Source organism: Acomys minous (assembly GCF_964271855.1).
Source record: "Acomys minous genome assembly, chromosome: 12".
NCBI lineage: Eukaryota > Metazoa > Chordata > Mammalia > Rodentia > Muridae > Acomys > Acomys minous.
In genome coordinates this window covers 105,485,390-105,511,489 of record NC_140493.1, presented here as the reverse complement: position 1 = coordinate 105,511,489, position 26,100 = coordinate 105,485,390, and the positions used below count along the sequence as shown (strand labels likewise).

General features: G+C 50.8%; 2 protein-coding genes across 3 annotated transcripts in view; one reads left to right on the top strand and one right to left on the bottom strand.

Moving 5' to 3' along the window:
* Nucleotides 1-346: 346 nt before the first annotated feature.
* COG1 (component of oligomeric golgi complex 1) lies at nucleotides 347-13,466 on the bottom strand. 2 transcript variants are annotated; one of them, XM_084749380.1, is made up of 15 exons: nucleotides 13,103-13,466; nucleotides 10,991-11,232; nucleotides 10,691-10,872; nucleotides 10,376-10,546; nucleotides 8,114-8,270; nucleotides 6,906-7,116; nucleotides 5,458-6,246; nucleotides 4,953-5,099; nucleotides 4,589-4,750; nucleotides 3,263-3,390; nucleotides 2,503-2,611; nucleotides 1,644-1,753; nucleotides 1,489-1,567; nucleotides 1,019-1,053; nucleotides 347-538 (listed from the first exon to the last, which is right to left on the bottom strand). In XM_084749380.1, the coding sequence occupies exons 1-14, from the start codon at nucleotides 13,415-13,417 to the stop codon at nucleotides 1,039-1,041; spliced, it is 2,817 nt and encodes a 938-aa protein (XP_084605506.1). In that variant the 5' UTR covers nucleotides 13,418-13,466; the 3' UTR covers nucleotides 347-538; nucleotides 1,019-1,038. The 2 variants fall into 2 exon arrangements, with proteins under 2 accessions (XP_084605506.1, XP_084605505.1); XM_084749379.1 differs by lacking the exon at nucleotides 1,019-1,053 and having other exon boundaries at nucleotides 13,103-13,465.
* SLC39A11 (solute carrier family 39 member 11) overlaps nucleotides 12,692-26,100 on the top strand; it is a 393,631-nt gene continuing 380,222 nt past the window's right edge. The window contains exon 1 of the mRNA XM_084749393.1: nucleotides 12,692-13,029. The gene's annotated coding sequence lies outside the window, so the exon portion shown is untranslated. The remainder of the gene's footprint in view (nucleotides 13,030-26,100) is intronic.

The window sequence follows — 26,100 nt, the reverse complement described above, 5'->3', positions numbered from 1 at the left end:
CATAGTCTGTCTTATATGTGTCTCCAGGGAGAATATTACTTTGCTCTCTGTTTTCTTGTAGTCTGCCCCCAGACGCTATAGAGAACACTGTGCAGTTCTTAAAGCCAAGACATAATCTAGTAACCGTCTTACACACTTGTGTACTCACAGTGTATCTGCCAACCCCTTGCAGTGCCCGGAATCAAGGCAGTGGTCCCTGCAGAGAAAGCACACACTGCCTGGTAGCTGAAGAGAGAGTGAGGATTTAACTCATGCCTGAGGGCGCCCCTGCCCTGTTAGGGGGCCACATCCCATCATCAGAACTGGAAAGATTGGTGTGGTATAGAAACACGAGCAGAGGCACCTCTAAGGAAAACAATGCGATAGTGTTTAATTAGAGAGCCTGGGCATTGTTACCATGCTATTTTGTCATGCTAGACAGCCAGGCCAGCTTGAATAAAGAAGGTCCAGGTGAGTCATCTTCCTCGCTGGCTAGCTGTCTGAATAAAGAGCCAGGATGCGTTGGGTCACCTACTCTGGAGAGTGCCGGGGGGCCAACCTGCCATCAGATGAAGAGGAAGTGCCTTAAGCGTCCACCCGTAGCCTCCTGCCTGTTCCCCCTTCACTGCACCCCACTCAGGCCACACAGCACAGGCAGCAACGCTGAGGAGCAGGGATGGCTCTAGGAAGAGGGTCTGAGGGACTTACAGGACCAGAGCGGCATCTAGTCTGATACAGCTACAGTGTGAAGGAGGCCCATGCCAGGAAGGGAGTGAACATGCAGTGCCTTCCATGGCCTGCTCCTCTGAGGGTCATGGCATGGAAAGGCCAGCCATGTGACATAGGAGCTACTGTCATGAAGCCCAGAATTCAGAAAGAAGTGTTGTTTTTTAGGACTGTTTGCCAGGACTTGGGATCTTGGTTTGCTGGCAAGGAACATGGGAAAGGATACGCTACTGGAATTCTAACAGTAAAGCAAACAGTGCCGTGAGGAGAGAAGCTGTCAAGCACACATGTACACAACACAATCCAGAAATACCCAGGAGGGCTCCGGCAGGCTTAATGGATGGCGTCCTACTGAAACAAAACCACGTATTAACAAAACAGTGCTTGAGAAAGCACGTTTCTTCCTATCTCCCACCCAACTAAAGGCGCAGGCGGGACCATCTGAAGACAAAAAGGTCTTCCCACACTCTGATCACAGTGCTGGGGTGCCAGTCAACAGTCACTTTCATACAAAATGCAAGAAGCCATCTCCGTCTGGGCTGTATGGTTTTCCACAGCCTGTGGTCTGGATCTGGGTGTCTTTCTATTTGAGGCTATTTGCTCAAGTCAACGGGCATCTTTCTATGAGACCTTGTACTCTATTGCGCCGCCATTAAAAGCAGCCTTAGTGCATTGCCATCCGGTGCGTAATTGCTTATTTCTAAACAAGCTGGCAGGGGTAGGGCTTCTGAGTCGGGGACAGGGTTAGAAGGTCCAGGAGAGGCCTCTTTTCTTGGCACTAACCTGAGCTTGTGTTACGACGCCTCTACTAGTTGCCTTCGCCTTCCTCGTGCTTGTCATGCTCAGCGGGAGGAGTCCAAACCTCAAGCAAGACAAGAAGGAAGGTTTCATTGCGGCGAAGAGGCAGCAGGCCCTGCAGAGCCTCCTGAGCTACTCACCTGATCTGGCTGGAAGCCAGTGGCAAAATGTTATGGGGTTCCTGGGAGTTGAATGTGCTGCTCCGGGAGCCAAACTGATTCTCCGTACTGGTAACCAATCCAAATAGAACCTGCAGGTAAGAAAGAGAGGGGCACAGAGAACACCACACCAAGTCACTTCACCAGTGGGTCATTTTAACCATCCTTTGGTGGATGCACTTTTATGTGTTAATTTTTCAAAATTAGTCCTTAATCAGTACTATGAGTTAGAATCTCAAAGCCACTTAGTTCTTTTCTAAAATTCACAGGTTCCCCCCCCCCCTTTTTTTTTTCGGTTTTCAAAATAGGGTTTCTTTGTAGCCCTGGCTGTCCTGAAACTTGATCTGTAGACCAGGCTGGCCTCGAACTCAGAGACCCACCAGCCTCCCGAGTGCTGGGATTAAAGATGCCTGTGTCTACCCTACATTTATTTTCTTTATGTATGTGTGTGTGTACATACTCAGGCATGCGTGAGAGTGTGTGTGTGTCCGTGTCCACGTCCACACACACGTTGAGGTCAGAAGGCAGCTTTCTAGAGTCAGTTTTCTAATGTGGGCCTTTGGGGACTGACGCTGTCTGGCAGGTTGCTGGCACACACATTAAAGCTGGGGCCATCCTGCTGGCACCCATGTATTCTTGTGAGGCTCACATAAATAACCTTTACTAACCCTTATCTCCAACATGGCTTTCCTAGCTTACGGCATTTTACCTAATTCTCTTCTGGGAAGTGGCTATTTGTATCTCACCCCAGTGCATGGAGGACTGGAGCAGGTTTGCTTGTAATCTGAACCCAAGGCACTTACTTGAGTCTCCTCTCTAGTCACACTGTGACCCTACTTACCGAAGTCCGCTGCACCAGGCGATTTAGGTTGCTGTTGAGATGTGGTGTGAAAACATCCAGGTCAAAAGGGTCGATGAGGGCCTCCAGCTTGTCAGTCACTCTCTCAATCCTGAGAAGAGGCACAAACAGTATTCTCTGTATACTTCTGGACAGAAAATAACCTGGCAGTGTTTTACTGCGATAGAAACCCCAGAATCACCCAGCTGAGCTGCTTCGTATCCTATAAGGCTTACATCCAGACCGTGACTTCCACTTCCCAAACAGGACTGGCTTCGCCTGGCTGTGGCGTTTATTCAGTAGGTATTTAACCCACTGGTTAAACAGTGACTCAGTATTTACGAGAAACCCAGTCAGTGTGCAGGATGTGGCAGGCTCTCTGGAGGCGCCTCAGGAAAGGGGCTTCAGATGGTCCTCAGCTTAGGATGCTGTCACACACCAACATATACATTACTGAGAGGACTAAGATGGTGCCGGCAGCTTAGCGCCCAGGACACTACTATGTGAACTGTTTCCCTTTGGCATAGCCTCGGGGCTGCGCAGGTGCTCAGCTCATACATGTATGCACGCTGCATGATTGTGTTTACCACTGGCCCGGGCAGAGGTCTAAATCCTGGACTTGAAATGTGGCTTCTATTGAATGCTATGCGCTCCCACCACCGTAAAATGGGAAAATCCCAAGAGGAACCTCCTAAGTAGGATGCTATCTATTAACTAGATCAGGAAGAGGCTACATTGGGGGTGCCTCAGTAGGAATAGTCACCTGGAGTCTGGCTTACTCCGGCCACTCTTCACCTCCTCCCCCTTGCTGGTCAGAACGATGCTGAGGTAGCGCAGGTCATAGAGGAGCTGCAGGGCTCGATTCTGGGTCATTGGAAATGTCCCTTCTTTCTGCAAGCGAAGGCTGGCTGGTGAGGGGCCATTCTTTACATGGTTCCCTGAACAGCTGCAGGCTCTGCTGGCCCTACAGCTCTGTATAGTTTCAGAAGGTACTGTTGACACACACAGGGCCAGGTTTGTCTCCAAAGTGTTAAATAGAAGCCTGGTTCTATTATAGAGCATGGAAGAGACTCAGCTCTTAGAAACAGGCTTTGGGCTGGGTGTGGTGGCGCACACCTTTAATCCCAGCACTTGGAAGGCAGAGGCAGGCGGATCGCTGTGAATTCGAGGCCAGCCTGGTCTACAAAGTGAGTCTAGGACAGCCAAGTCTACACAGAGAAACCCTGTCTCGAAAAAAACTAAAACCAACCAAACAAAAAAAGAAACAGGCTTTGGCTGAAGGTGGCTACTGCAAAGGAGCAAGGCTTGCCTGAGGAGAGGTGTGTGAGCTCTGGGGCCCAGGAGAGACTATCACCAAATTCTCTCTCTCTCTGTCTCTCTCTCTCCTTAAGATGTATTTATTTATTATTATGAATACAGTATTCTGCCTGCATGTACACCTGCAGGCCAGAAGAGGCAGATCACATTATAGATGGTTGTGAGCTACTATGTGGTTGCTGGGATTTGAACTCAGGACCTGTGGAAAAACAGTCAGTGCTCTTAACCTCTGAGCCATCTCTCCGGCCCCACCAAATTCTCTTAAGTCAGGACTGGCCCTGCCTTTAAATGTTCCCAGTGGCATAAGTAAAGGGTCAAAGGCATAGGTGCAGCGGAGGCCTGAGAGCCTCTAAGACCTGCTCCTCATCTTAAAGGGAACCTCTGGCAGCTGGCATGGGAGTGATGCCTCTTGTGGGTGAGGAAAGCCACTCCCAGCTGAGCAGCTCATCTTTAATCCTGAGTAGGATTAATCAAGGGGTTAAAGACTTGCCCAGAGCCTGCAGAGGCAAATGGACTCAAAACTCAGCTGTTTTTTTTTTACTGTGAAAGCTTTTACCTTGTCCACCAGTCATGAATTAATGACTTTCACGATGACCAGTTTGGCCTTGAGATTGGGTCAACCCATAGAGCTGAATGTCTCTCCTGATAGGATGGAGCATGTATATGGGACTGGGGCCTACACGGGGCAATGACACCATTCTGTTCCCTTTGTACAAACTGCCCAGATCCAGGATGAAGGTCTGTTTGCTTGGGAAAACATTTGCATGCCTACCTTTCCCTGTTTCTCCTCTGTGAGCTGCTCATAGGCAGCTGTGACTTGGGCCATGCAGGTCTTCAGCATCTCCTGCAGGGTCACCTTTGGCAAGGCATGGCCTCCAACCCGATTCACTTCTTGGCATAAGCTGAACAGGAAGGACTGTACATACCAGGACGGCTGAAAGATCAGAACAACACCGCATTGCTAACTGCACCCAGCAAGCACCTGGGTCCCTCACACGACATTCAACTTGACCTCTCCAGCCAAGCATTGTCCTCTCAGCTGCTGCTCAGAAGGTACCTATGGAAATGGCTTCCCAGCAGCATTCTTCTTCCCCTGAGCAGCTCCCTTTTGCGACCCAAGCATGGGACAGACTCACCTGAGTAGGCAGGCGGATCTTAGACGTGACACTGGTGCCGGACTCTGTCTCCTCTTGAATTTCCAGTTCATCCCAGTTGGTGGCGGTGGCCAAAACTGAGCCAGCATCACTTAAAAGCAGTGACTGAGTGAATCCACAAATCAGAAACTGGTGATAAAAGGAGAAAAGCCACATGAGTTCCTCAGGGCCCTAGCAGCATTAAAATGAGCAGTGTGAGGGAGAGAGTAGCTAGCGCCACTCTCCTGGCATGTTAACACAGCAAGAAGAATGTACTTGCTCGCCGTCTTAGTAATGCCAGGTGCCACCTGGCATGTGGTAGTGACACACAAGAGCAAGAAGCAGGGTTCCCTTTCCAGGCTGCTAAGAGGAAGGCATGCTGTAAAATCTAGGCTGAGGCACAGGAAAGAGTTTATGGCTGAACTGCCTGGCACATTACAGCACTTATGAAGCAAGCATTACCCATCTCTAAACCTCACTAAGGACCCCAAGAAGTCCTGCCACTCACTTTGACCAGTGCTGAGCTCCAGACCCGGTAGGCCATTATGCTTTGTTGGAGCAGAATTTCCTTCACTTCCTGCCATTGGGCCTGTGCAGGGAGCAGATCCTGAGCTCTCCCTTTCCCCTGCTTTTTCAGAGCCCTTGCCTCCCTTGCAGGCTTTTCAGAGCCCCCACACTTTCCCACAATACACTGCTTCAGGTGAGGGCACAGTTCTCCCAGGGACTGGCAGAGTCTGGCCATGAAGAGGACTGCATGCAGCTTGGTGCCGTGAAGGACATCCATCTGGTTGTGTGTGACTTCTTCAGTGGCCTCCAGCTCTGCCTGGATGCAGCCTACCACAGACTTGATGCAGGCCACAGACTGAGTCCGCAGCATGTCCTGCACAGTCCCAGCATCTGCGTATCTGTCAAAAGCCGAGCTCTTAGCCTGGAGCGTGGCGGCGGGATCTTTGGGCAGTGGCGGATCACTGGAGGGAAGGTAGGCCAGGAGGTCATCCAGTTTAACCTTCAGCTTAGAGTCCAGAGCCGAACAGAAGTTCTGTACACAAGGGCTGACTGCTTGGGCTTTCATGGAGAGGCCACTATTGGCAAAGTGAGTCCGGTTCGCCACGCTGACCCAGGCGGCATCGGAAGGCAGGTCGGTGGCACTCTCGGACCAGAGGAAGAGAGCCATGTTCTGCTCAAAGTGAACATGCTTATTCGATGTGGAGTTGTTGGTCTCCAGCTCCTGCAAGGCTGAGGCCAGAAGCTCTTTGCAGCTGCTGGAGATGGAGTCAAAGCCTTCTCTGGTTAGTGTCTAGAGAGAACAAGAACAGTTTGAGTCATCACTACTTTATGGAAGTTTCCAAGTGAGTTGAAATGGCAGTTAATCCTGGCACTGAGAACATTCTCTACCACTCAGTGACTATCAGAGCTTGACCATGAAATGCCCGCACAGGTTCAGGTGTGAACACCTTGGTCTCAGTTGGTAGCACTACTTGGGGAGGCGTGGCAGCTTTAGAAGTAGGCCTAACTACAGCAAGGACACTGGGAGTGTCTTCTTAGGGTCTGTCTCTCTCTCTCACTCACCCCCATCTGCTTTCTGTTTGCCATAAGGGAGAGAAGCTCTACCATATGTCTGATCATGTGTTCTGTCTCCCCACGGGCCCCAAACCAGCCAAGTGACCATGCCCTGACTGCTTCAAACTCTGAGCTAAAACACATCTTTCCTTGGATTATTCATGTCAGGTATTTTGGTCACAGTGATAAAAAGAACCAATCATGTCAACACAGTGTAGCAGAGACCAAAGAGAGTCACTGAGGAACATCTGGCAATGGCCTGCTATCTCTTTTAAATTTTAGGAAATCCCGATGTGAAAAACCAGGAAAAGAAACAATACACGAGGGAGGTTTTAACATAGTCAGAAGGCCACACTAGGCTTGGGCGTCAGGTGGCCCAAGTGACGCCCACCGCACCTGTAACCGATCCAGGAAGAGCTGCTGCATCAGGCCCTCCCAGAACAAGAGCGGTTTCTCCAGAAGCCGCTGACACAGCACCTCCCAGCTGTGGCTGGCAGACTCGTTGGTAAGTAACTCCCACATGGCATCTCTGATGCCTGCGAGACCTTTCATACTCTTCACATACATAAGCAGGTCGGTGATCCCATTTTTAATGTCTTCACTGCACCTGTAACGAGACCACTTTCCTTAGACTCTGTGGATTTTTTTGTTTGTTTGTTTGTTTGTTTTTTGTTTTTCAAGACAAGGTTTCTCTGTGTGCATCCCTGGCTGTCCTGGACTCACTTTGTAGACCAGGCTGGTCTTGAACTCACAGGGATCCACTTGCCTCTGCCTCCTCAGTGCTGGGATTAAAGGCATGCACTACCACACCCAGCTGTATATTGTTTTTAAAAGAGAAGTCTCTCTATGCATTTCTCGCTAGTCTGGAATTTGCTGTGTGGACCACAGCTGGCCTCGAACTCACAGCAATACACCTGCCTCTGCCTCCCAAGTGCTGGGATTAAAGGTGTGTGCCACCACGCCCAGCTTCAAAAAGAATTCGTTAAGACTCTATCTGAAACCTGTGACCTGAGCACATCAGCCCATTGCTAGCTGGATTCAAGCTGGGAGTCTGTGCCTGCTCTGTAGGCCAACTGTGTTCTACAGCTCCAAATCCAACGCAGTAAAGAAAAGGTCAGAGGAATCAGACCTCCAACATAAGGAGAAAAGCCCGTACTTACTGTCTTGGAAAGATAAATTAGATCTTTTAAAGATTTTATTTTAAATTATGTAGACGTGTGTGTGTGTGTGTGTGTGTGTGTGTGTGTGTGTGTGTGTGTGTGTGTGTGTTTGTGTCCCTCAGAGGTCAGAGGCAGCAGATCCCCCTGGAGCTAGAGTTAAGTAGGTGGGTGTGAGCTGCCTGATGTGGGTTCTGGGAACTGAACTCTAGTCTTCTTGAAGAACAGAAAAAGCTCTTAACTGCTGAGCCAATTCTCCAGCCCATGAAAAAAATAGCTTCCTCACTCTCCCCCCCATAGGTACTAAGTGGGGACAAAGGTAACAGTGCACCCTGAGTGGGCGGCTGGCAAGTGGGCCCTTCCCCGGGTGACTGAGAACCTTGGTGCCTCACAGGCATGGCCATTTGGATGACTGCATGCAGGTCAAGATGCTTTCTGACTGCTTACATGTCGATCCATTTCTGCAGCGTGTCCTTCAGGTACTCCTGGCTGATGGGATGTGCGAGAGTCCGTAGCACTGGCTGGAACTCCATAATGGAGGCTGGCAGGTGTCGGAACCAGCTGCAGAGCATCATCTCCCCATGCAGGACACCGATGCCCTTCCCTAGAGAGAAGACTAAGTGAGAAGAATGCAGGCTGTGCTTTCAGCAGCATATTAAGAATTAAAGAAGGGCTGGAGAGATGGCTCAGCTGTTAGAACACGGGCCACTCTTCTAGAGGACTCGGGTTCAATCCCCAGCACCCACATGGCAGCTCACAGCTGTCTGTAACTCCAGTTCCAGACCTTCTGACACCTGACACTCTCATGCAGACATACATGCTAGCAAAATAGCAATGCACAATAAAATAAAAGAATTAAAGAGCTGGGTGGTGGTGGTGGTGCATGACTTTAATGCCAGCACTTGAGGCAGAGGCAGGTAGATCTCAACAAGTTTGACATTGGCCAGGACTACAGAGCGAGTTCTGGGACAACCAAAGCTATGCAGTGAAATTCTGTCTTCAGGAAAAAAAAAAAGATTAAAAAAATTAAAACCCGTAAGGGAATTTCCAACCTAGTCCCCTCCTCCCCATCCCTGATGGGTCAATGTGGATAAAGGTTGGATAAAGGGAGTGCAGGGAATGTGGACCCTCACTACACAGCAGCTTCCCCACACTGCCATCTGCTGGCTGAGAACAACAGCGCAGGCCAGGAGAGAACGGAGAGTAAACAAGGGAAAGAAGGAAAGTACTGTGCAGTGTCATGTTGTCTCCCGACCCCCGACCCCCGACCCCAACCCACAGTCCCCCCACCCCCTGCCGCTCCCATGTTTGATATGGGGTCTTGCCTTGTCGCTCAGGCTGGCTTCCATCCCTGAGTCCCAGTGGTCCTCCTGCCTCAGACTTCTGAGTCTATAGGTGCCCAGGACTATAGGTGCATGCCACTGTGCCCACCAGTCCTTGACATTTTAATAACAGAACTTATGTTGTCAAAGAAAGGGTAAGCTATTCATTTTCCTTCCTTCGGCATCCTAGGTTCCTTGAAGATCAAAGGGAACAAGCGCTGACAACCTGCCCTTGGTCATCCCACAGGCCAGTGCTGTGTTCCTTGGGTACTACCCTTCACTGGCCTCTGTAAGAGGCCACCCAACTTGAAACACAAGGCCCTTGCAAGAAACCCTATATGTCTGTTTTCCTATACCAGGGCAGGTCAGTCAGGACTCAGCTTTCATTAGAGGGGTAAATGATTACATGCCAGCACGTACGTGTGTGTGTGTGTGTGTGTGTGTGTGTGTGTGTGTGTGTGTGCGCACACGCGCGCACACACACACACACCTCAGGTAGTAACTGTGCTGTACTCACTTCCTTTCTGCCTGTGCCTGCCTCCTTAGTTCACTTTGCTGGCAGCCCCACCTGACCCTGCAGTCCTAGGATCCAGGATCTGTCTGTCATCCCCTCTGTAAAGCCCCTCCCCATGGGCTTTACAGCTGCGCCTTCATCTGCAGTCCTCTCAACAGAGATCGATGCCCACTTAGCTCTCTATGGCTCCATTCTAACCCAAGCCCTAACCCTATGCCTGACCCTGGACCACGGTGGCAGCCTCTGTTAGCTCTCAGTATCAGTCTGCCCTGCAGGACTCCACTGCCACATATAAACCTTATACCTGGGAAAATACTACCCCAAAGACGTATGGGATACAATGGGGCATATGGCAGAGGGAGCGAGCCTGTGAGATCATGGCATGCAGACACCCTGATCTCTGGACAAAGTGGCCTCTCCCACGAGGCCCACACAGCTGTGCATCACCTGGCCCCTGGCCATGCCTTGGGCCTCTTTTCACTAGACCCTCACTCTGGAAACCTGCTTGCTACTGGCATCTTCCACTCAGGACTTGGAACCTGCTCTTCCTTTGATGGGACTCTCGTCCCTTCCTCCCTCCCTAACTCCTCCCAACCTTCCGCTTTCCATGCAGTGTCACTTCCCCAGGGAAGTCCTCCTTCCAGTGTTCTGGGCAACCGGTACCGTGCATTTACAGCAATGACTGCGACGGACATCAGACAGCAACCTGCGCCTCTGAAGGTCCAGCATCGACTGGCTTTTGCAGCTCAACTATGACGGGCCACAAAGCAGGGCTCTCAACCTTCCCAGTTCACTGATTTATCCCGAGCCCAGCACAGCAGCTGGGATGTGACAGATCAGTTTTATGCATGAGGAAGCACGTTCTGAGCTCACCAGTGGGATGCTGGCTTGTGATTGTCTCCAGGGTAGAGAAGAGTAAACCACAGGGCAGCGATGGGTCTGGCAGCACGCCATCCGGCAGAGTGTAGAAAAGGGCGTGGGCTTGGTTCAGAGTGGTAGCCAGCAGCTCCACCAAAGAGCAAATCTGGGCCTTGATACCAGCGCCTGTAGGAAGAAGCCACCGTCTTTCAAACAGGCCCCTTTGGCAAGGCTGAACACAGAACGCGGGATGCCTCAGGCTCCCTTGGCACACTGCTCCATCCTCCATCCCCTGTTGAAGAGTCGCATTTTAGAGAAAAGCACACCTACCATGGTGAGGCTGGTTCAGAAGTTTCTGAATAGTCGCCTTTCTGGCCAGCAGGAAGTCTGTGAGGGCCTGGCGGGGAGAACTCTCCTCCAAGAGCATTATAGAGCAGAGGGCCTCGGCCACAGCCTGGTCCGACACAGCCTGGCATTTGAGCAGCATCTTGCTCTCATGCAAAATAGTTGACCTTGGAAGACAAAGATCAAGAAGGACTGGCTAACATTTGGGGTGAAGTTGCCTCAGTGTATCAGGAGAGAACACCGAGGGGGTGATTCTGTAGGGGCTAAGTCAGCGGGCTCACTTACCGGAAGTGGCTGGCTGCTGCCACCTGCCGGATGAGTATGGGGAATCTTGAGAGGATAGGGCTGTATCGGGAGGGAGAGGAGTCCAGCTGGAGCAGGCCGTGCAGGTGGCAGCAGAGCAGGTACAGCTGTGTGGCCTGGAGATGCTGAGAGGCTTCCATGGCGCTCCAGATCTTCTCAGGGATTTCTAACAGCAGCTTGATCTGGGCAGCCATGCTGTAGAACTTCTCGGAGGGTGGCTGTGGCTGAAGGGCGGAAGGGACGTCAGAAGAGCAAACAAAAGCATGGCGCCATTTATACAGACTTGGGAGAAGGTGGGCGACAGATCAAGATTTGAAGCATTGCCAGGTGCACTCAGGAGGCAGAGGCAGGCAGATCTCTGTGAGTTCGAGGCCAACCTGGTTTACAAAGAGAGGCCAGGACTACAAGAGAAACTGTCTTGAAAAAAACCATTCCCTGCCTTTTAATCCCAGCACTTGGGAGGCAGAGGTAGGCAAATCGCTGTGAGTTTGAGGCCAGCCTGGTCTACAAAGTGAGTCCAGGACAGCCAAGGCTACACAGAGAAACCTTGACTCGAAAAATACCAACAACAACAACAACAAAAAAAAAAAAAAAAAAAAAAAGAAAGAAAGAAAACCATCCCTGTACCAAATCTTTATCTGGCTCAGTCAGAGAGGCCTCTTAGTTGGCCCTCTCACCTCATGATCTTCTCATGATTTTCTTTAGTGATGTGTAGGGGGCAGGTAAGGGGTGGGCCCTGCTTTGGCTCTTTTGTGCCTCTCCCTATCTGCCATGAGAGGCAAGCAGGTCCTCAACAGATGTCAGATGCTAACTTTTGACGGTGGACTTCCCAGGCCCCGATACTGTGAGAAAATGAGTTTCTCTTCTTTTTGAATTATCCAGTGTCAAATATTTTTATACAGCAGCATAGCCAGCAACAGAGAGACCTCAGTGTTCAAATCTCAGCTGTCCTTATTGAAGGACCCATGCTCAAAGCACTTCCTTCCAAACTATTATGTTAAAAAGGATGTAACTACTGTTCTGGTGATTAATCATTTTTATGCTAAAATATTTCCTACTGCTATTCTAAATTAATTACATTAATAACAAAAACAAAAACTCAACTTCCCATGGATTTATTTCTTTGCTCAGAATGTAAGTTTCTGGAGAGGAATGGGGAGGCTCCGGTGATGTGAAGGGAGAAGGCGTGAGTGGGGCTGCCCCAGAATGCATCAGTCCTAACCACAAAAACCAAAATGTTTCTAAAGCCAGGCCTATACAGTCGAAGTTAGCCATACAAGTCCGGTCATTTGAGAAAGTAACTGTACTTAGTGTACAGCTTAGGGAGTGATAAGGGCCGACATATTTCCAACCTTCTTTGTGCATTTTCATCATAATTCCCTAGGTTTTTTTGGCTTGGAATTTTCTGAAAGGTAGGTAAGCATGAGAGAGCGAGCTCCAAATGAGGGTTAGAGCGCTTCTGTAATCTCTTCTGTTACACAGTAAGTTCTTCCAGGTAAAAAAATATTTACCCTCCCGTTTCGCCCTCTGTGCATTCCAAGGCCAACACCCAATGCTAGGATGTGTTTCCCACCCCATCGTATACACAGGGTCTTTAATGTTTCAGAGGAGGAAGATAGGATGGTTAGAACTTTCTAGACCAGCCTTCGTTGCCCAAAACGAAATAGTTCACCTACTAAAAGGGGGAGGGCCTGTCGGCTGAGGCTGCCCTCCCCAAATTCTCCAGGCTTGGGGACGGGGTGGGATGAGGAATGAATGAGTTAGACGCTAAGGTGCGAGCGAGCAAAGGGTAGAAATCCGGCCTTGACTGTCGAGAGACCCCTGGCGTTTTCAGTTAAAAGGGAAGGAGAGCCCGGGGAACCCAGGGGCGGCGAGGGAATCGTCCGGAAGTCCGGGAAGGCTCCGGGAGGGAGCAAAAGGCCGCTTGGCTCTTCGGGAGCGGACCAGAGTCTGGAAGACAGCCCGGCAGACGCCTCCCGGGAGCACACATCTGCGTGAGGGGCGGGCTCCCCCGGCGGAAGGTGAGGGGTGGGGTCCGCCCGGCGCCGGGCGGTGAGGGCGGCGGGACGTGGCGGGTTCGGGTCCCGGACTGACCTGCGGGGCTCGCGGCACCCGGGGCGCCGCGGAGCCAGCCTGGCGGAGGCGGGCGCAGTACTGATCGGTAGCCTGCACGGCGTCCACCAGGCCCTCGGCGCAGCGGCGCATCTGGCCGATGGTGTCGGCCGCCTCGATTAGGTCGCGGTACCGCTCGCCCACCATCTGCCGCAGCTCCTCCTTCTTGTGCTCGATCTCCGCCCGAACCTGGCGCTCCAGCCCGCGGATTTCCTCCGCTCCATGAGTCTCGAAGAGCGCGTTGGGGTCGCGCAGATCTAGCCGCTTCAGCGAGGGGGAGGCGGCCGCGGCCGCCATGGTGCCAAGCCACAGATCCGCCGGCCGCTTCCGCCTGCCAACCCGGTCCCGCCCCCCCGCCATCTTGGATGGGGGCGGAAGTACTTCGCTAGGTCGGGAGCCGTGTTGGTCCTATCCCTGAGCCACGGTGGCAGTGCTGCCTGCCCTTCGGCGCTTGTGTTTTACTGTTACAACTTGTCCCTCTCTCCCTTCTCCTCCCTGCTTTCGGTGTAGGGCGTGTCTGGGACAGAAACAGATACACGTGCGGGTTGGAGAACAGCTTGCAGGAGGCTCATTTCGAACTCCATGTAGGTCTCAGGATAGAACTTTACATTGGAGGTTATCTGGTTTGGTGGCAGTCGCCTAAGTGCTTGTTTCTTTAGAGAAGCGAGGTAGTTAAAGGCCGCTGTGCTGAATCGGTACTTGCTGGCCAAAGCCTTATAGTGACCTGGAACTCCTTGGGTCATACTCGAACCCTTTCTTTCCTGGGGCGAGAAGAGCTTCACAGGGACGTTAGTTATGGTGAAGACATAGCCATGGTCGCTTTGTCATCACTCTTAAGTGCATGCCTGTTCCCTGGCTAGACCATCACATCAACCAGGACCCTGTCCTAGGACCCTTTCTTAATGTCTGGCTTTACCAGCTGGGCATCTGAGTGACAGCTGTGGTGGACTTTGCCTGAGTACAGCAGTCCTGGCTCCTTTGTTTTTAGGGTCGTTGGTCAAGTGCAACTTTATAGGAAGACAAGTTTGAATCCATGTTTGTTGATCGGAAAGAGCGCCCCCCTCCCCTTGCAGAAGTTAGCTCTTAAAGCATTTGTTTATTTTATTGCTGGTTAGTTCTTTGGGCCGTCCGTTTTATTTTAAATATGCTTAGTAGCCACAAGACATGTTTCCTCCTGTGTTGGAGGCTGGTGGGGAGTCCATGTTGCGCGAGGATTGGACATCCTAAGGTTGACCCAATAAGGAAACCTGGACGTTCTCGTCTGCTCTTAGTCAGTTCAGGGTCCTTCGTTTTGTAAACCTTCACTGTTGAAGTGTTCATGCCTGCCTTAACACAGAGACAACAGTGTTCTGTGCTCAGCAGCCCCGCATCACAGCCTCCGGGTTGTCTCCCCTCTCCCCCCTCCCCCTCCCCCCCCCCCCCCCGCCCCCGCTTCATCACCGTCACAATTTTGAGGCAAACATCACAGCAATAGAGTGATTCTCAGTAAGCTGTTTATTTGTGACATCCTAGCAAGAACAGTGTTCCTGCTCTATGCACAACAAAAGCTCAGGGAATTTTATTTGCCTTGGGGAGGGGATTATCTCAGAACTCATAAGCCACTTGGCTCTAGCTATTTCCTGTATCAGTATTCCCCCAAATCCTGCGCGCCCCCTGGTGGCCGAGCTGCAATGTGCAGCCCGTCCTGTATTCCCTCTCGGTAGGCTGCAGTGTGTTGCTGTTCTGCTTCTGAGCCTACAGAATCTTTTCTGTGTTTGGGAGGCACATCTCTGTCTGGTAAGAGCTTTCCCCAGGACTCCTTGCACCTACTGTGCCATCCTGGAACCTGGGACTGGTCCACAAGGGGCTTTTGAGGCCCAGTGCTGTCTGGATGTGGGAATCTCACCTTGGCGGAAGCTTGGCATCACCCACATCGGCTGTGCAGGAGTGGCAGGGTCAGTGGCTGCAGCTGTAGCTCGCAAGTGCCAGCACTGGTGGTGGGTATGCCCAGGTTGGACCACCCTGTGGCATACTTTGGATTGGGAAGGGCGCTTAGCTGCCCACCATTCCCAGCAATTCTGCAACCTGCTTGGTCTTATTGATACATCCACTTTCTCTGAAAAATCTGTGGTTTGCCCTAGGAGCCGAACACTTGTTCCTCAAGTTTCCAGCCCCACAGGAGTTAGCTAAAGCCTTCCCCACCCAGAGGGGAATGCGACTGGCTACAGATCAGTTAGTGTGGGACCAGGGGCTTCCTGTGTGATGGCTCCAGCAAAGGCCCCACCTGCCCAGTGTGTTTTGAGATCAGGGTTTGCTTTCCTGGATGTTGCGTTGTTTCTTTGGCTGAGTTCATCAGACTGGCCTGAAGGTGCCACTGTTGTCTCTCCTCCTGCAGAGGTAACTCCTACTCAGGGCTGTTTCTCTAGCTGCCTTCTCAGCCTGGGCCTGGAAAAGCTCCCCGGGCCTAGGGGAGATGTGACCTTGGCTCTGCTCACTAAGCCGCCAGGCTTTACCCCTGCATCCAGAGACCAGACCCCTCCTTGGCTGACACTCTCTGCCATCAGCCGGAACTATCAAAACCAGCAACTGGTCCAAGAGCCAGAGCCCAAGCAGCTAGGGCAGGCCCTGTGCTGGGATGTTAGAGATGGCTTGCCTAAGCTCGTGGGAGGCTAAGGGGCACTGCTCTGGTTTCCTTCCGGGTTATGGACATAAGCAGCTAGGTGCTGAACAAGGCTTTGAACTTATGTATGAGTGTGTGTATCTGTGCGTGTTTGTGCCGGGCCTATGGAGGCCAGGAGAGGGTTCAGATCCCCATGGAGCTGAAGGCATAGGAGACTGTGAGCTGGAAACCAAACTCCAGACCTCTGCAAGAGCAGTTTCCGGGCTGGAGAGATGGCTCAGCGGTTAAGAGCACACTGCCTGCTCTTCCAAAGGTCCTGAGTTCAATTCCCAGCAAGCACATGGTGGCTCACAACCACCTATAATGAGATCTGGTGCTACCTTCTGGTGTGCAGGTGTATATGCATAATAAATAAATGTAAAAAAAAAAGAAGAAGCAGTTTCCAGTCTTAACCGCTGGACCATCTCCAGCCCCCTGAGGATGACTTTTAGTACCACGCTTCTTCCTTGTGGCTTAAACCTTTAAGCTGTTGTACTTTGAACAACCAGTGTTTGACCAGTTCTATTCAGCTCACCGCCCCCCACTGTCACCCTCCCCACCCAGAGCCCCCGAAATCAGATAGACACCCTCCGTAATCCTAGCTGTCATTTGAGCCCCGTAGGCCCTCTGCAAATATCATCTCTGGTTCTCACAAGGATCCCACGCGGCGGTGGCGTCACAGACAGCTAAGGTTCCGTAGGACTAAGTTACCCAGCTGAGGTCACCAAGCTGGTTGGTAGCCAAACCTTTTGTCATAGTGTCAGCTGTCAACTGGACAGAAACCTGGAGTCACCTGAGAAGAGGCGACTGAAGAATTACCTTGGTTGGATTGGCGTGCGTGCGTGTGTGTGCGCGCGCGCATGCACACTGTCAGAGGTTGCTAACTGCTGTAAGCCCCCCCCCCCCCCCCCCCGACTCACTGTGAGGAGTGCCATGCCTGGGCAGGCGGGCTTGGCTTTATAAGAAGGGTAGGTACGCCGCCAGGCAGCACGCAGAGTTCATGATATCTGCTTCAGCTTCCGCCTCTGTTTCCTGCCCTGAGTTCCTGCCCTGACCGCCCCCAGTGATGGACTAGGGTCTGGAAGAGTAAGACAAACATAATTCCCCAAGTTGCTTTTGGCCAGAATGTTTGATCTCAACCACAGAAAAGCAACCAGGGACACTTGTCTTCAGAGCCTTGTCGGTCAGCGCCACTCTAGACATCTGCCAGGTCTCCTGTTGGCCTTAAAGAAGGATTGTTGCAGACTATCAAGATGACCCAGACAACACTGACCAGCGTTCACGCGGTCCCCACACTGCTCCCTTCACTCCACCTGAGTGGGAGAATCTCTATACTTGTATTTGACAGATTGGGGGGGGGGGAATGCATGATGTAGCCATGCCTGCTGACCAAATATTGCACATGGGGGGGGGCTGCCTTTCCAAGCTGGGGACACATTGTGTCACTTTTTCTCTTGGGCTGTGGTGTGTACCCTTGTTTCACGGAGAGTACTGAGGAGAAAGCTTTCTTCTCAACTTGCTCTCTTGCTCTGTCACTCAGGCTGGCCTGGAACCCAGCATGTGATCCAGGCTGGTCCAAAATCCATTGCAATCCCCCTGCTTTAGCCTACTGAGTGCTAGGGTTGCAGGTGTGAGCCATCTTGCTTGTGTTTTTGCCTTTGTGTTTGGGTGTGTGGGAGGAAGACAGGGTCTTTCTATGTAGCTCTAGGTTGGCCTTGAACTTGAGATCCTCTTGCCTCAGCCTCTTGAGTGTTTGGGATTATAGGCATGTACCACTTTGGTGCTTGGCCCTTACATACTTAAAAAAAAACCCACTTATTTTTATTCTATGTGTGTTGGTGTTTTTTCTGGCATGCATGTCTGTGCACCAAATATATGCAGTGCTGGTGGAGGCCAGAAGAGGGCGCCAGAAGCCCTGGGAATGGTATTAAGAGCATTGTGAGCCACCAAATGGGTGAAAAATCCAGATTCCTGGAAGTGCAGCCAGTGCTGCTCCATCGCTCTAGCGCCTCACCCTTCTTACTTTTTAATAGAAATATAGAAAAACATCCAGAATGATGCTTAAAACAAAATCTTCCTGTATTTTGGATATTGAGTGTCCTCTCCAGGTCAGAGGTTTGGTCTTCAGGCTTGATGCTTTTGGGATGTGGGAGTCTTTAAGAAGTGGGATCTAATGTGAGGTCTTAGGTCATTGAGAGCATGCCCTCAAAGGGGATTGCAGGTCTGCTGTCCCCTCCTTGCTTGCTTTTTGCTTTCTGGCCATGAAGTGAGTGCTTTTTTCCCTGCTACATGCTGCCACTGTGGTGTGCTCCCACTGGATATGCTCCCACTGTAGTGTGCTCCCACTGTGGTGTGCCCTCACTGTGATGTGCTCCCACTGTGATGTGCTCCCACAGTGGCCCACTGTGGTGTGCTCCCACTGTGGTATGCTCCCACTGTAGTGTGCTCCCACTGTGGTGTGCCCTCACTGTGATGTGCTCCCACTGTGATGTGCTCCCACAGTGGCCCACTGTGGTGTGCTCCCACTGTGGTATGCTCCCACTGTGGTGTGCTCCCACTGTGGTGTGCCCTCACTGGGTGTGTTCCCACTGTGATGTGCAGCCACTGTGATGTGCTCCCACTGTGATGTACTCCCACTGTGGTGTGCCCCCACTGAGTGTGCTCCCACTGTTGTGTGCTCCCACTGTGATGTTTTGCCTCACTGCAGGCCCAAAGCAAAATGGGTTCAACCAATCACCCAAACTGGGGAAAAAAAAAAGCAGCCTCTTTCTCTTTATAAGTTGATTGCTGCAGGTATTTTGTTATAGTCCCAGGAAGCAAGTGAACACACATTTTAAAACAGATTTTCACAGTTACCACGTGTCCTCCTTAGGACAGTCTGTGATGTGTCTGGTGCCTGGGAAAGGGTCTCATGAACTCTGCCTCACACAAAATAACCCAGCTGACACTTGGAAAATACTTGTCATGCGCTCAGGTTATATAATGACAAGGTGCCTACATAAAGGATGCCCAGGGAAGACTTGTGGGCCTTTAACATCTGTTGCTGAGTGACTGTACTCGAGAGCAGTCTCACCCAGATCCGCCTTCAACCCCTGTCCCAAACTCCTCTTGGATGTGAGATGGCCAAGTTCCTGCCCGTATGCATAGATCTGGAAGGGGACTCTGAGCTTTGTGACCCCACCCCTCATGTTGGAGGGAGTAGTATTCAGATCTTGGGCCTGCTCAGGCAGAGGATAGTGTGTGTGTGTGTGTGTGTGTGTGTGTGTGTGTGTGTGCGCGCGCGTGTGCGTGCGCGCACGCGCGTATGTGAGAGAGAGAGAGAGAGAGAGAGAGAGAGAGAGAGAGAGAGAGAGATACTTGGCAAAAGGAGGAAGTGAGAAGGAAGGAAGGAGAAAAAGGAAGCAGGAGCAGGGGTGTTGAGGAAGCAGAGGATAGACCCTGTCAGTGAAAGCCATGACAGGTTGCACAGAAGGCTGGAGTCTACACACGTGCCCAGCGGGATTCAAACATTTGGTGTTTGCTTTTGGCTCAAGATGCCAATGGGATTAATGCTCGCTGTCTTGACATCTTATCTTTATGACAGCGTTTATCAGCCTGTGTCTGGAGGAGACATTTGTGCTAGAAGGGGCCGGTGTTTGACTTGCTTGTTTGCAGATACCTGAGAGATTACCATCCACTAACAGCCAGGCAAGCATCGTTTCTGGTGAAGGAGCCTGCGTGTCTGGGCCTCCCCGAGTCCTCAGTGCTCCACAGTACCGGGCCATTGTGAAGCTGACAGGCCACGCTCTGTGTTGGCTACGCAGGGCTTCTGCCGTGTGGACTAGCAGTGCGCTACATGCCGCAGGGAGCACTGAGGTCCTCCTCAGCCTTACTTCCCAGCACTAAGAAGGGAACATTTGGGAGTGGTCTCAGAGTCCTACCACTAAATTTATCAACTTGTAGTTGTCTTTTTGGAGATAGGGCTGTCCCGGCCCGCGGGACAAATCGAACCAGGGTTCACCTGAGAGAGGGGGGTGGGATTGAAAGTGGGGACAGAGACGTGAGAAAATAGCTCCCTGTGAGAACTTACTTAATCCTCTGGGTAGCTCCCTGTGAGGACTTCCCTATTTCTTTCAAAGGCAAATAACCCAAAGACAGCCTAGAACTCAAGACCTCCTTCAGCAAGGGTCAGCAACTCGAAAGTCAAAGCGTGCAGCCTAAGCGGGGGATTTCTAACATGGCAGAATTTAGCGTGCCTCCCCACATAGGTCCTCATGTAGTCCGAGCTAGACCACCAGCTTACTATGTAACCAAGGATGACCTCGAACGTCTCATCCTCTTGCCTCTACTTCTAGTGTCCTGGGACTGTAGGCATGTTCCATCAACCTCTTTTATGTCGTGCCAAGGATTGAACCAATGACCTAGAGGCCCTTGTGGTCTCTGGCACAGCCACAGCCACAGCCACAACCACATAAACCCAGCAATAGCAGTAGATGCTTGCCTGGGAGTGCCCATGTTCCAGAAGATAGAACCAAGCAGAGAGCCAGTGTTCACCCAGCGGCCCCGGGCTCACTGACCTGCTCTGTTTCATCTCCACATTCACCACTGTGAGTCAAGCCACCGGCCTCGCAGCGGAACTCAGCTACCTTGCAGTCCCTCCAGTTTCTACTCCGAGCCCCCTGTAGTTGCTGCTCTTCATTGCAAAAGCCAGCCACATCTTGTCTGCTCACTTCTTTGATGGGCTAAGGCCTTGAAAATAGCTGCTGCTTGAAACTGGCCATCCTTTCGTTTTGGTCGGAGGCTACCTGGTGAAGACTTTCACAGCCCCACCCACCCATCCCCCCGCCCCCCACGGTGCAGCCTCCCCCCCTCCTCTTCCTCCATCACCCGCAGCCTCCCTAGTCTTTTTTGGTTCTGTAACCTGAGACCCAGCCCCTCCTTCCTAAGAACTTAATTCTTGTTCCTTTTTGCCAGATCATCCTAGGCTGGGAAGCCAGCCTGGGCCACTGCACGGGAAATAACAAACACTCACGTTGACCAAGGCTCGCCGGATGAACAGTCTTTCTCCTCCGCTCTCTCACTTCCACCAATGCTCAGAGCTAGATCACGCTTCTTATTTCATGGAGGAGGCAATTGTGTCAGGGAGGTTTCTAATTTGCTCCAAATCATGAGGAAATAGCAGGGCTGATGTAGAAGTCTGCTTCCTGCCCCTGGAACCAGAGCCCTACGCACCTCTCTTTGCTGCCTGTATGTTCATTGTATTGTTTGTCACTGCACTCAAATTATAAGGTCATTTATTTGTGTATTTTATACATACACAAACACATGCATTTATATACATACTGTGTGTGTGTCACAGTGTACACGTAGAAGTCAGAGGACCACATACAGGAATTGGTTCTCTCTTTCCACCTTGTGGTGTCCTGAGCTCAAACTCAGGTTGTCAGGCAACAAACACCTTTACCTGAGCCATCTCACAGGTCAATTTGTATATTTTGAATCAAATATCTCCCACTATAGGAACAGAGAGCTCCACTGTCTTTTTGCCTTCCTGACTTCCCAGATTCCAGAACAGCTTTCACACAGACATGCAGTATTTGTGGAATACATGAGGAATTTAACGTAAGTAATTTTGGCATGTTAAAACATATATCTATGAAAATAGGCACATCGCTTCTCCCTCTAATTTTAAAGGAGAGAAAATTCATGTTGAGTTCATTTCTATTGCTTTTATAAACATTATATATATATATATATATATATACACACACACATATATATAATTTATTTTTATTTTACGATCCTTAGTGTTCATGTATGTCCTGGAACTGAGTTGCCCACAGGAGTTGAACTGCCATATGGGTGCTGGGAATTGAACCTGGGTCCTCTGGAAGAGCAGCCTGGGCTCGTAACCACTGAGCCATCTCTCCAGCCCCAAACATAGTTTGTTGTTACGATATATAAGGATGGGCTTTATTATGCCACTTTCATACATGGAGACAGTCCACTTCGATCGCATTTATCTTCCGTTACCCTCCCTCCCTTTCTTTTTCCCAACTAGCGTCCCCTCCCCCATCTGGGGACCCAGTGAATTTAATTCGGATTGCTTTCAGGAACACGAGTAAGGAATTATTTAGGGGAGCATGGGCAACTTACCAGTGGCAGCACCACTGAGGGAACTGTCTCTCCTTTCCCCAGCAACTGTTAACAGCCTAAGGAGTGCAGGAGGCGGGGCTGCGTGACTCCTCCCCGATTTGTAGATCCAGTCTTGTGTGCATCTTGCACAAGTAATCACGACTGCTGTGAGTTCCTGAGTGTGCAGACGATGCCGTGCACAGCAGCTGTGAGTTCCTGAGTGTGTGGACAGTGCCGTGCAGGATGTCTGTGAGTTCCTGAGTGTGTGGATAGTGCCGTGCAAGACGGCTGTGAGTCCCTGAGTGTGTGGACAGTGCCGTGCTCGGGAGACAGTGTTTTCTGACTCTCTGCGGTCAGGCTCTTACATTCTTTCTTCTGGTCTTCCATGACTTCCTGTAAGCCTTGGAAATGGAGGCATAGAGACACATTTAAGGTTGAGCATTCAGCAGTTGGAGGCCTCTTGAGTTACTGCCAGCCACGTCAGAAGGAAGCTCCTCAGAGCAAAGCCGACAGCAGTACTAATGGATGGACACACACGTAATTACTCAGAGGGCAATTTGACAAGCAAATCATGTCCACTTAGCAGAACAACAGCGGTAGCTGTCCACCAGGGCCTATGTCCTCCTAATTCTGATTAGGTCTACAGTACCCCGAGTTCATTTGTATTCAAATCTACCATTGGTGTCCTCACCCCAAAGTGGGATGCTCTTCTGAATGTTGCATATGAAATTTGGAAGACACCTTTACATGGGAACCTTCTGGTCTTTTGTCTGGAAGCTTCTGGGCTGTATACAGGTCTGTTTACATATTTATACTCCACAGTAGCTATACTGAATATGGTAATTTGATAAATGCCAGTCGTGGTTTCAGTCATTTGAATACAGAACCAAAAAAGACTAGGGAGGCTGCGGTGATGGAGGAAGAGGAGGGGGGGAGGCTGCACCGTGGGGGGCGGGGGGATGGGTGGGTGGGGCTGTGAAAGTCTTCACCAGGTAGCCTCCGACCAAAACGAAAGGATGGCCAGTTTCAAGCAGCAGCTATTTTCAAGGCCTTAGCCCATCAAAGAAGTGAGCAGACAAGATGTGGCTGGCTTTTGCAATGAAGAGCAGCAACTACAGGGGGCTCGGAGTAGAAACTGGAGGGACTGCAAGGTAGCTGAGTTCCGCTGCGAGGCCGGTGGCTTGACTCACAGTGGTGAATGTGGAGATGAAACAGAGCAGGCCAGTACTGGGACTGGAGATAGGCAGGGATCCCAAGGGCTCACAGCTCAGCCAGGCCAGGTGAATTAGTGATGTCCACCAGGTTCGGTGAAAGGCTCTGTCTCAAAAAATAAGGTGGAGAGCGACTTTAGAAGACACTTGATGTTAACCCCTGACCTCCATACATGAACTCATGAGTGAGTGGTCACACATAGATGTATACACAAGTTTACACATGCATACACACACATTAATAATAACAACAACAACAATAGTAATACTTAGAGCAAGAGAAAAGCACAGGTAATAGGTCCTTGGGGCTTTCCAATGTGACAGTGTTCCAAACGCAAAAGTGTACTCAGAAAATAGCCTGGACCTCTGCAGACTACAACAGGGACTGAGGATGGGGTTTCTAGCCACTGGCATGACACTTGAAGTGGGAAGCACCCAAGGGCTCATAATCTTGCTTTGCATCTCCCTCGGGAAAATGAACCTCGGTGCCTGAGTGCTCAAATGCTGGACATGCTGCCTCCATAGCCACCCGCAACTGTGATTCGAGTTCTAGGGAACTGCTGCCCTCTTATGGCCTCCTCAGGCACCAGACATGCACAGGTGCACATACATACGCACAGACAAAAACATTTATACCCATAAAGTAAAAACATGAATTTCATTGTTAAGTGTGTATGCAAGCTGCCATGGTGTGCACGTGGAGGCCAGAGGCCAACCTTGTGAAGCTGGTTCATTCTTTCCATTTTAACGTGGCCCCCGGGGATTGCACTCAGGCACAGCAAGTGTTGACCCGCTGAGCCATCTCACCACCCCCTTGCCTTCCCTTTTTGTTCATGCGTTTTGGTACAGATGGAGGCAGCATGTCCAGCATTTGAGCACTCAGGCACCGAGGTTCATTTTCCCGAGGGAGATGCAAAGCAAGATTATGAGCCCTTGGGTGCTTCCCACTTCAAGTGTCATGCCAGTGGCTAGAAACCCCATCCTCAGTCCCTGTTGTAGTCTGCAGAGGTCCAGGCTATTTTCTGAGTACACTTTTGCGTTTGGAACACTGTCACATTGGAAAGCCCCAAGGACCTATTACCTGTGCTTTTCTCTTGCTCTAAGTATTACTATTGTTGTTGTTGTTATTATTAATGTGTGTGTATGCATGTGTAAACTTGTGTATACATCTATGTGTGACCACTCACTCATGAGTTCATGTATGGAGGTCAGGGGTTAACATCAAGTGTCTTCTAAAGTCGCTCTCCACCTTATTTTTTGAGACAGAGCCTTTCACCGAACCTGGTGGACATCACTAATTCACCTGGCCTGGCTGAGCTGTGAGCCCTTGGGATCCCTGCCTATCTCCAGTCCCAGTACTGGCCTTACACACACACACACACACACACACACACACACACACACACACACACACTGTGGCCTGCTTCTGGACGGGCTCTGGAGACCCAAACCCAGGTCCTCATGTTTGCATAGCAAGCACTGTACACACGCTACCATCTTCTCAGCCTCCAAGTGTTAATTTTTAATTGATCTTGTGAATTTAATTATCTTATCATCTGCAGTGCTAGTGACTAAACCCAGGATCTCATTCATGCTGGGTAAATGCTCTTCGTTCACCAGGCTGTCCCCTCAGCCTCTCTTGCTGGTGTCGCGCCTGTCATTCTAACAGAGCAGCGAGGAATGTTCTATGCGTTCTGCATGTGCCTCTCCCTCTTGCCACATTCAATATGCAGCTCCTCTCTGCCCTATACCCACAAGGCTGCTTCACCATCTCCCCTGCCCTCTGGTTTCGGTTGGGGCCAGCAAAAGGAGATCAAAGGAGCCACTGTGACTCTGGTGGCAATTAGGCCGAATCACTTCCTCATGGTTTCTCTCAGTGGCCTCTTGTGACATCATTCCCTGCTCTCTGCCTCTGCCTCAGGATTGGCTAAGCTGCCTGCCTTGACCTTGTGTCCAGGCCCATCCCTTGCTGACTTCCTTACCACCTCCTGTTCCTCTGCACGTGGTCCCTTTATGGCATGCACTTCTCTTGAGTGCACCATCTGTTTCTGCTGGGCCCGTGAGTGATAGAGGAGATGGCGGACCCGGCACAAGGTGCTTCTCCTTTGCCTCAGCACCAAGCCCTAGCCGTGGGCGTAAGCCTGCCACGGAGGAGATGAAAAGGGTCTGGAGAGAGCCAGCCGTGGTGGCGCAAGCCTTTAATCCCAGCACTTCGGAGGCAGAGGCAGGTGGATCACTGTGAGTTCGAGGCCAGCCTGGTCTACAAAATGAGTTCAGGACAGCCAAGGCTACACAGAAAAAACAAACAAACAAACAAACAAACAAAAAAAGAAAAGAAAAAGAAAAAGAAAAGGGTCTAGAGAGATGGCTCTGTGGCTAAATGCACTTGTGGGTCTTCCTGAGGACCCGGGTTCAGTTCCCGGCACCCACGCGGTGCTCACAACTACCTATATGCTGTTCCAGGGGATTTGACCCTCTCCTGGCCTCTTCAGGCTCGAGGCATGCACATTTGTGTACATACATACACACAAGCAAAACACTGACACACACAAAGTAAGTTAAAAGGAAAAAGCAAGGCAGTCTGGCTTTATCTTGTTTAATTAAAGGTGCCATGATGCTCATCTCGGGTCTGGCTACCCGAGAGACTGTGGTGGGAAGAGCAGGTGAGCCCAGAAATTTAACATCAATTTGGGCAACATGGTGAGACCCTGCTTCAGAATCAGTCGTTATAAAGACGGTGAAGGGGGGGGAGCTGGAGAGATGGCTCAGTGGTTAAGACCGCCACCTGCTCTTCCAAAGGTCCTGAGTTCAATTCCCAGCAATCACATCTGTACTGTGATGTGATTCCATCTTCTGGCCTGTGGGTATGCATGCAGGCAGAACACTGTATATATAATAATAAATAAAACTTTTTTAAAAAAGAAAAAGACAGTTAAGGGAATGTAGTATTTACTGGGTGCCTCTGTGACAGACTTTTAAGATTCCTTCCTTCCTTCCTTCCTTCCTTCCTTCCTTCC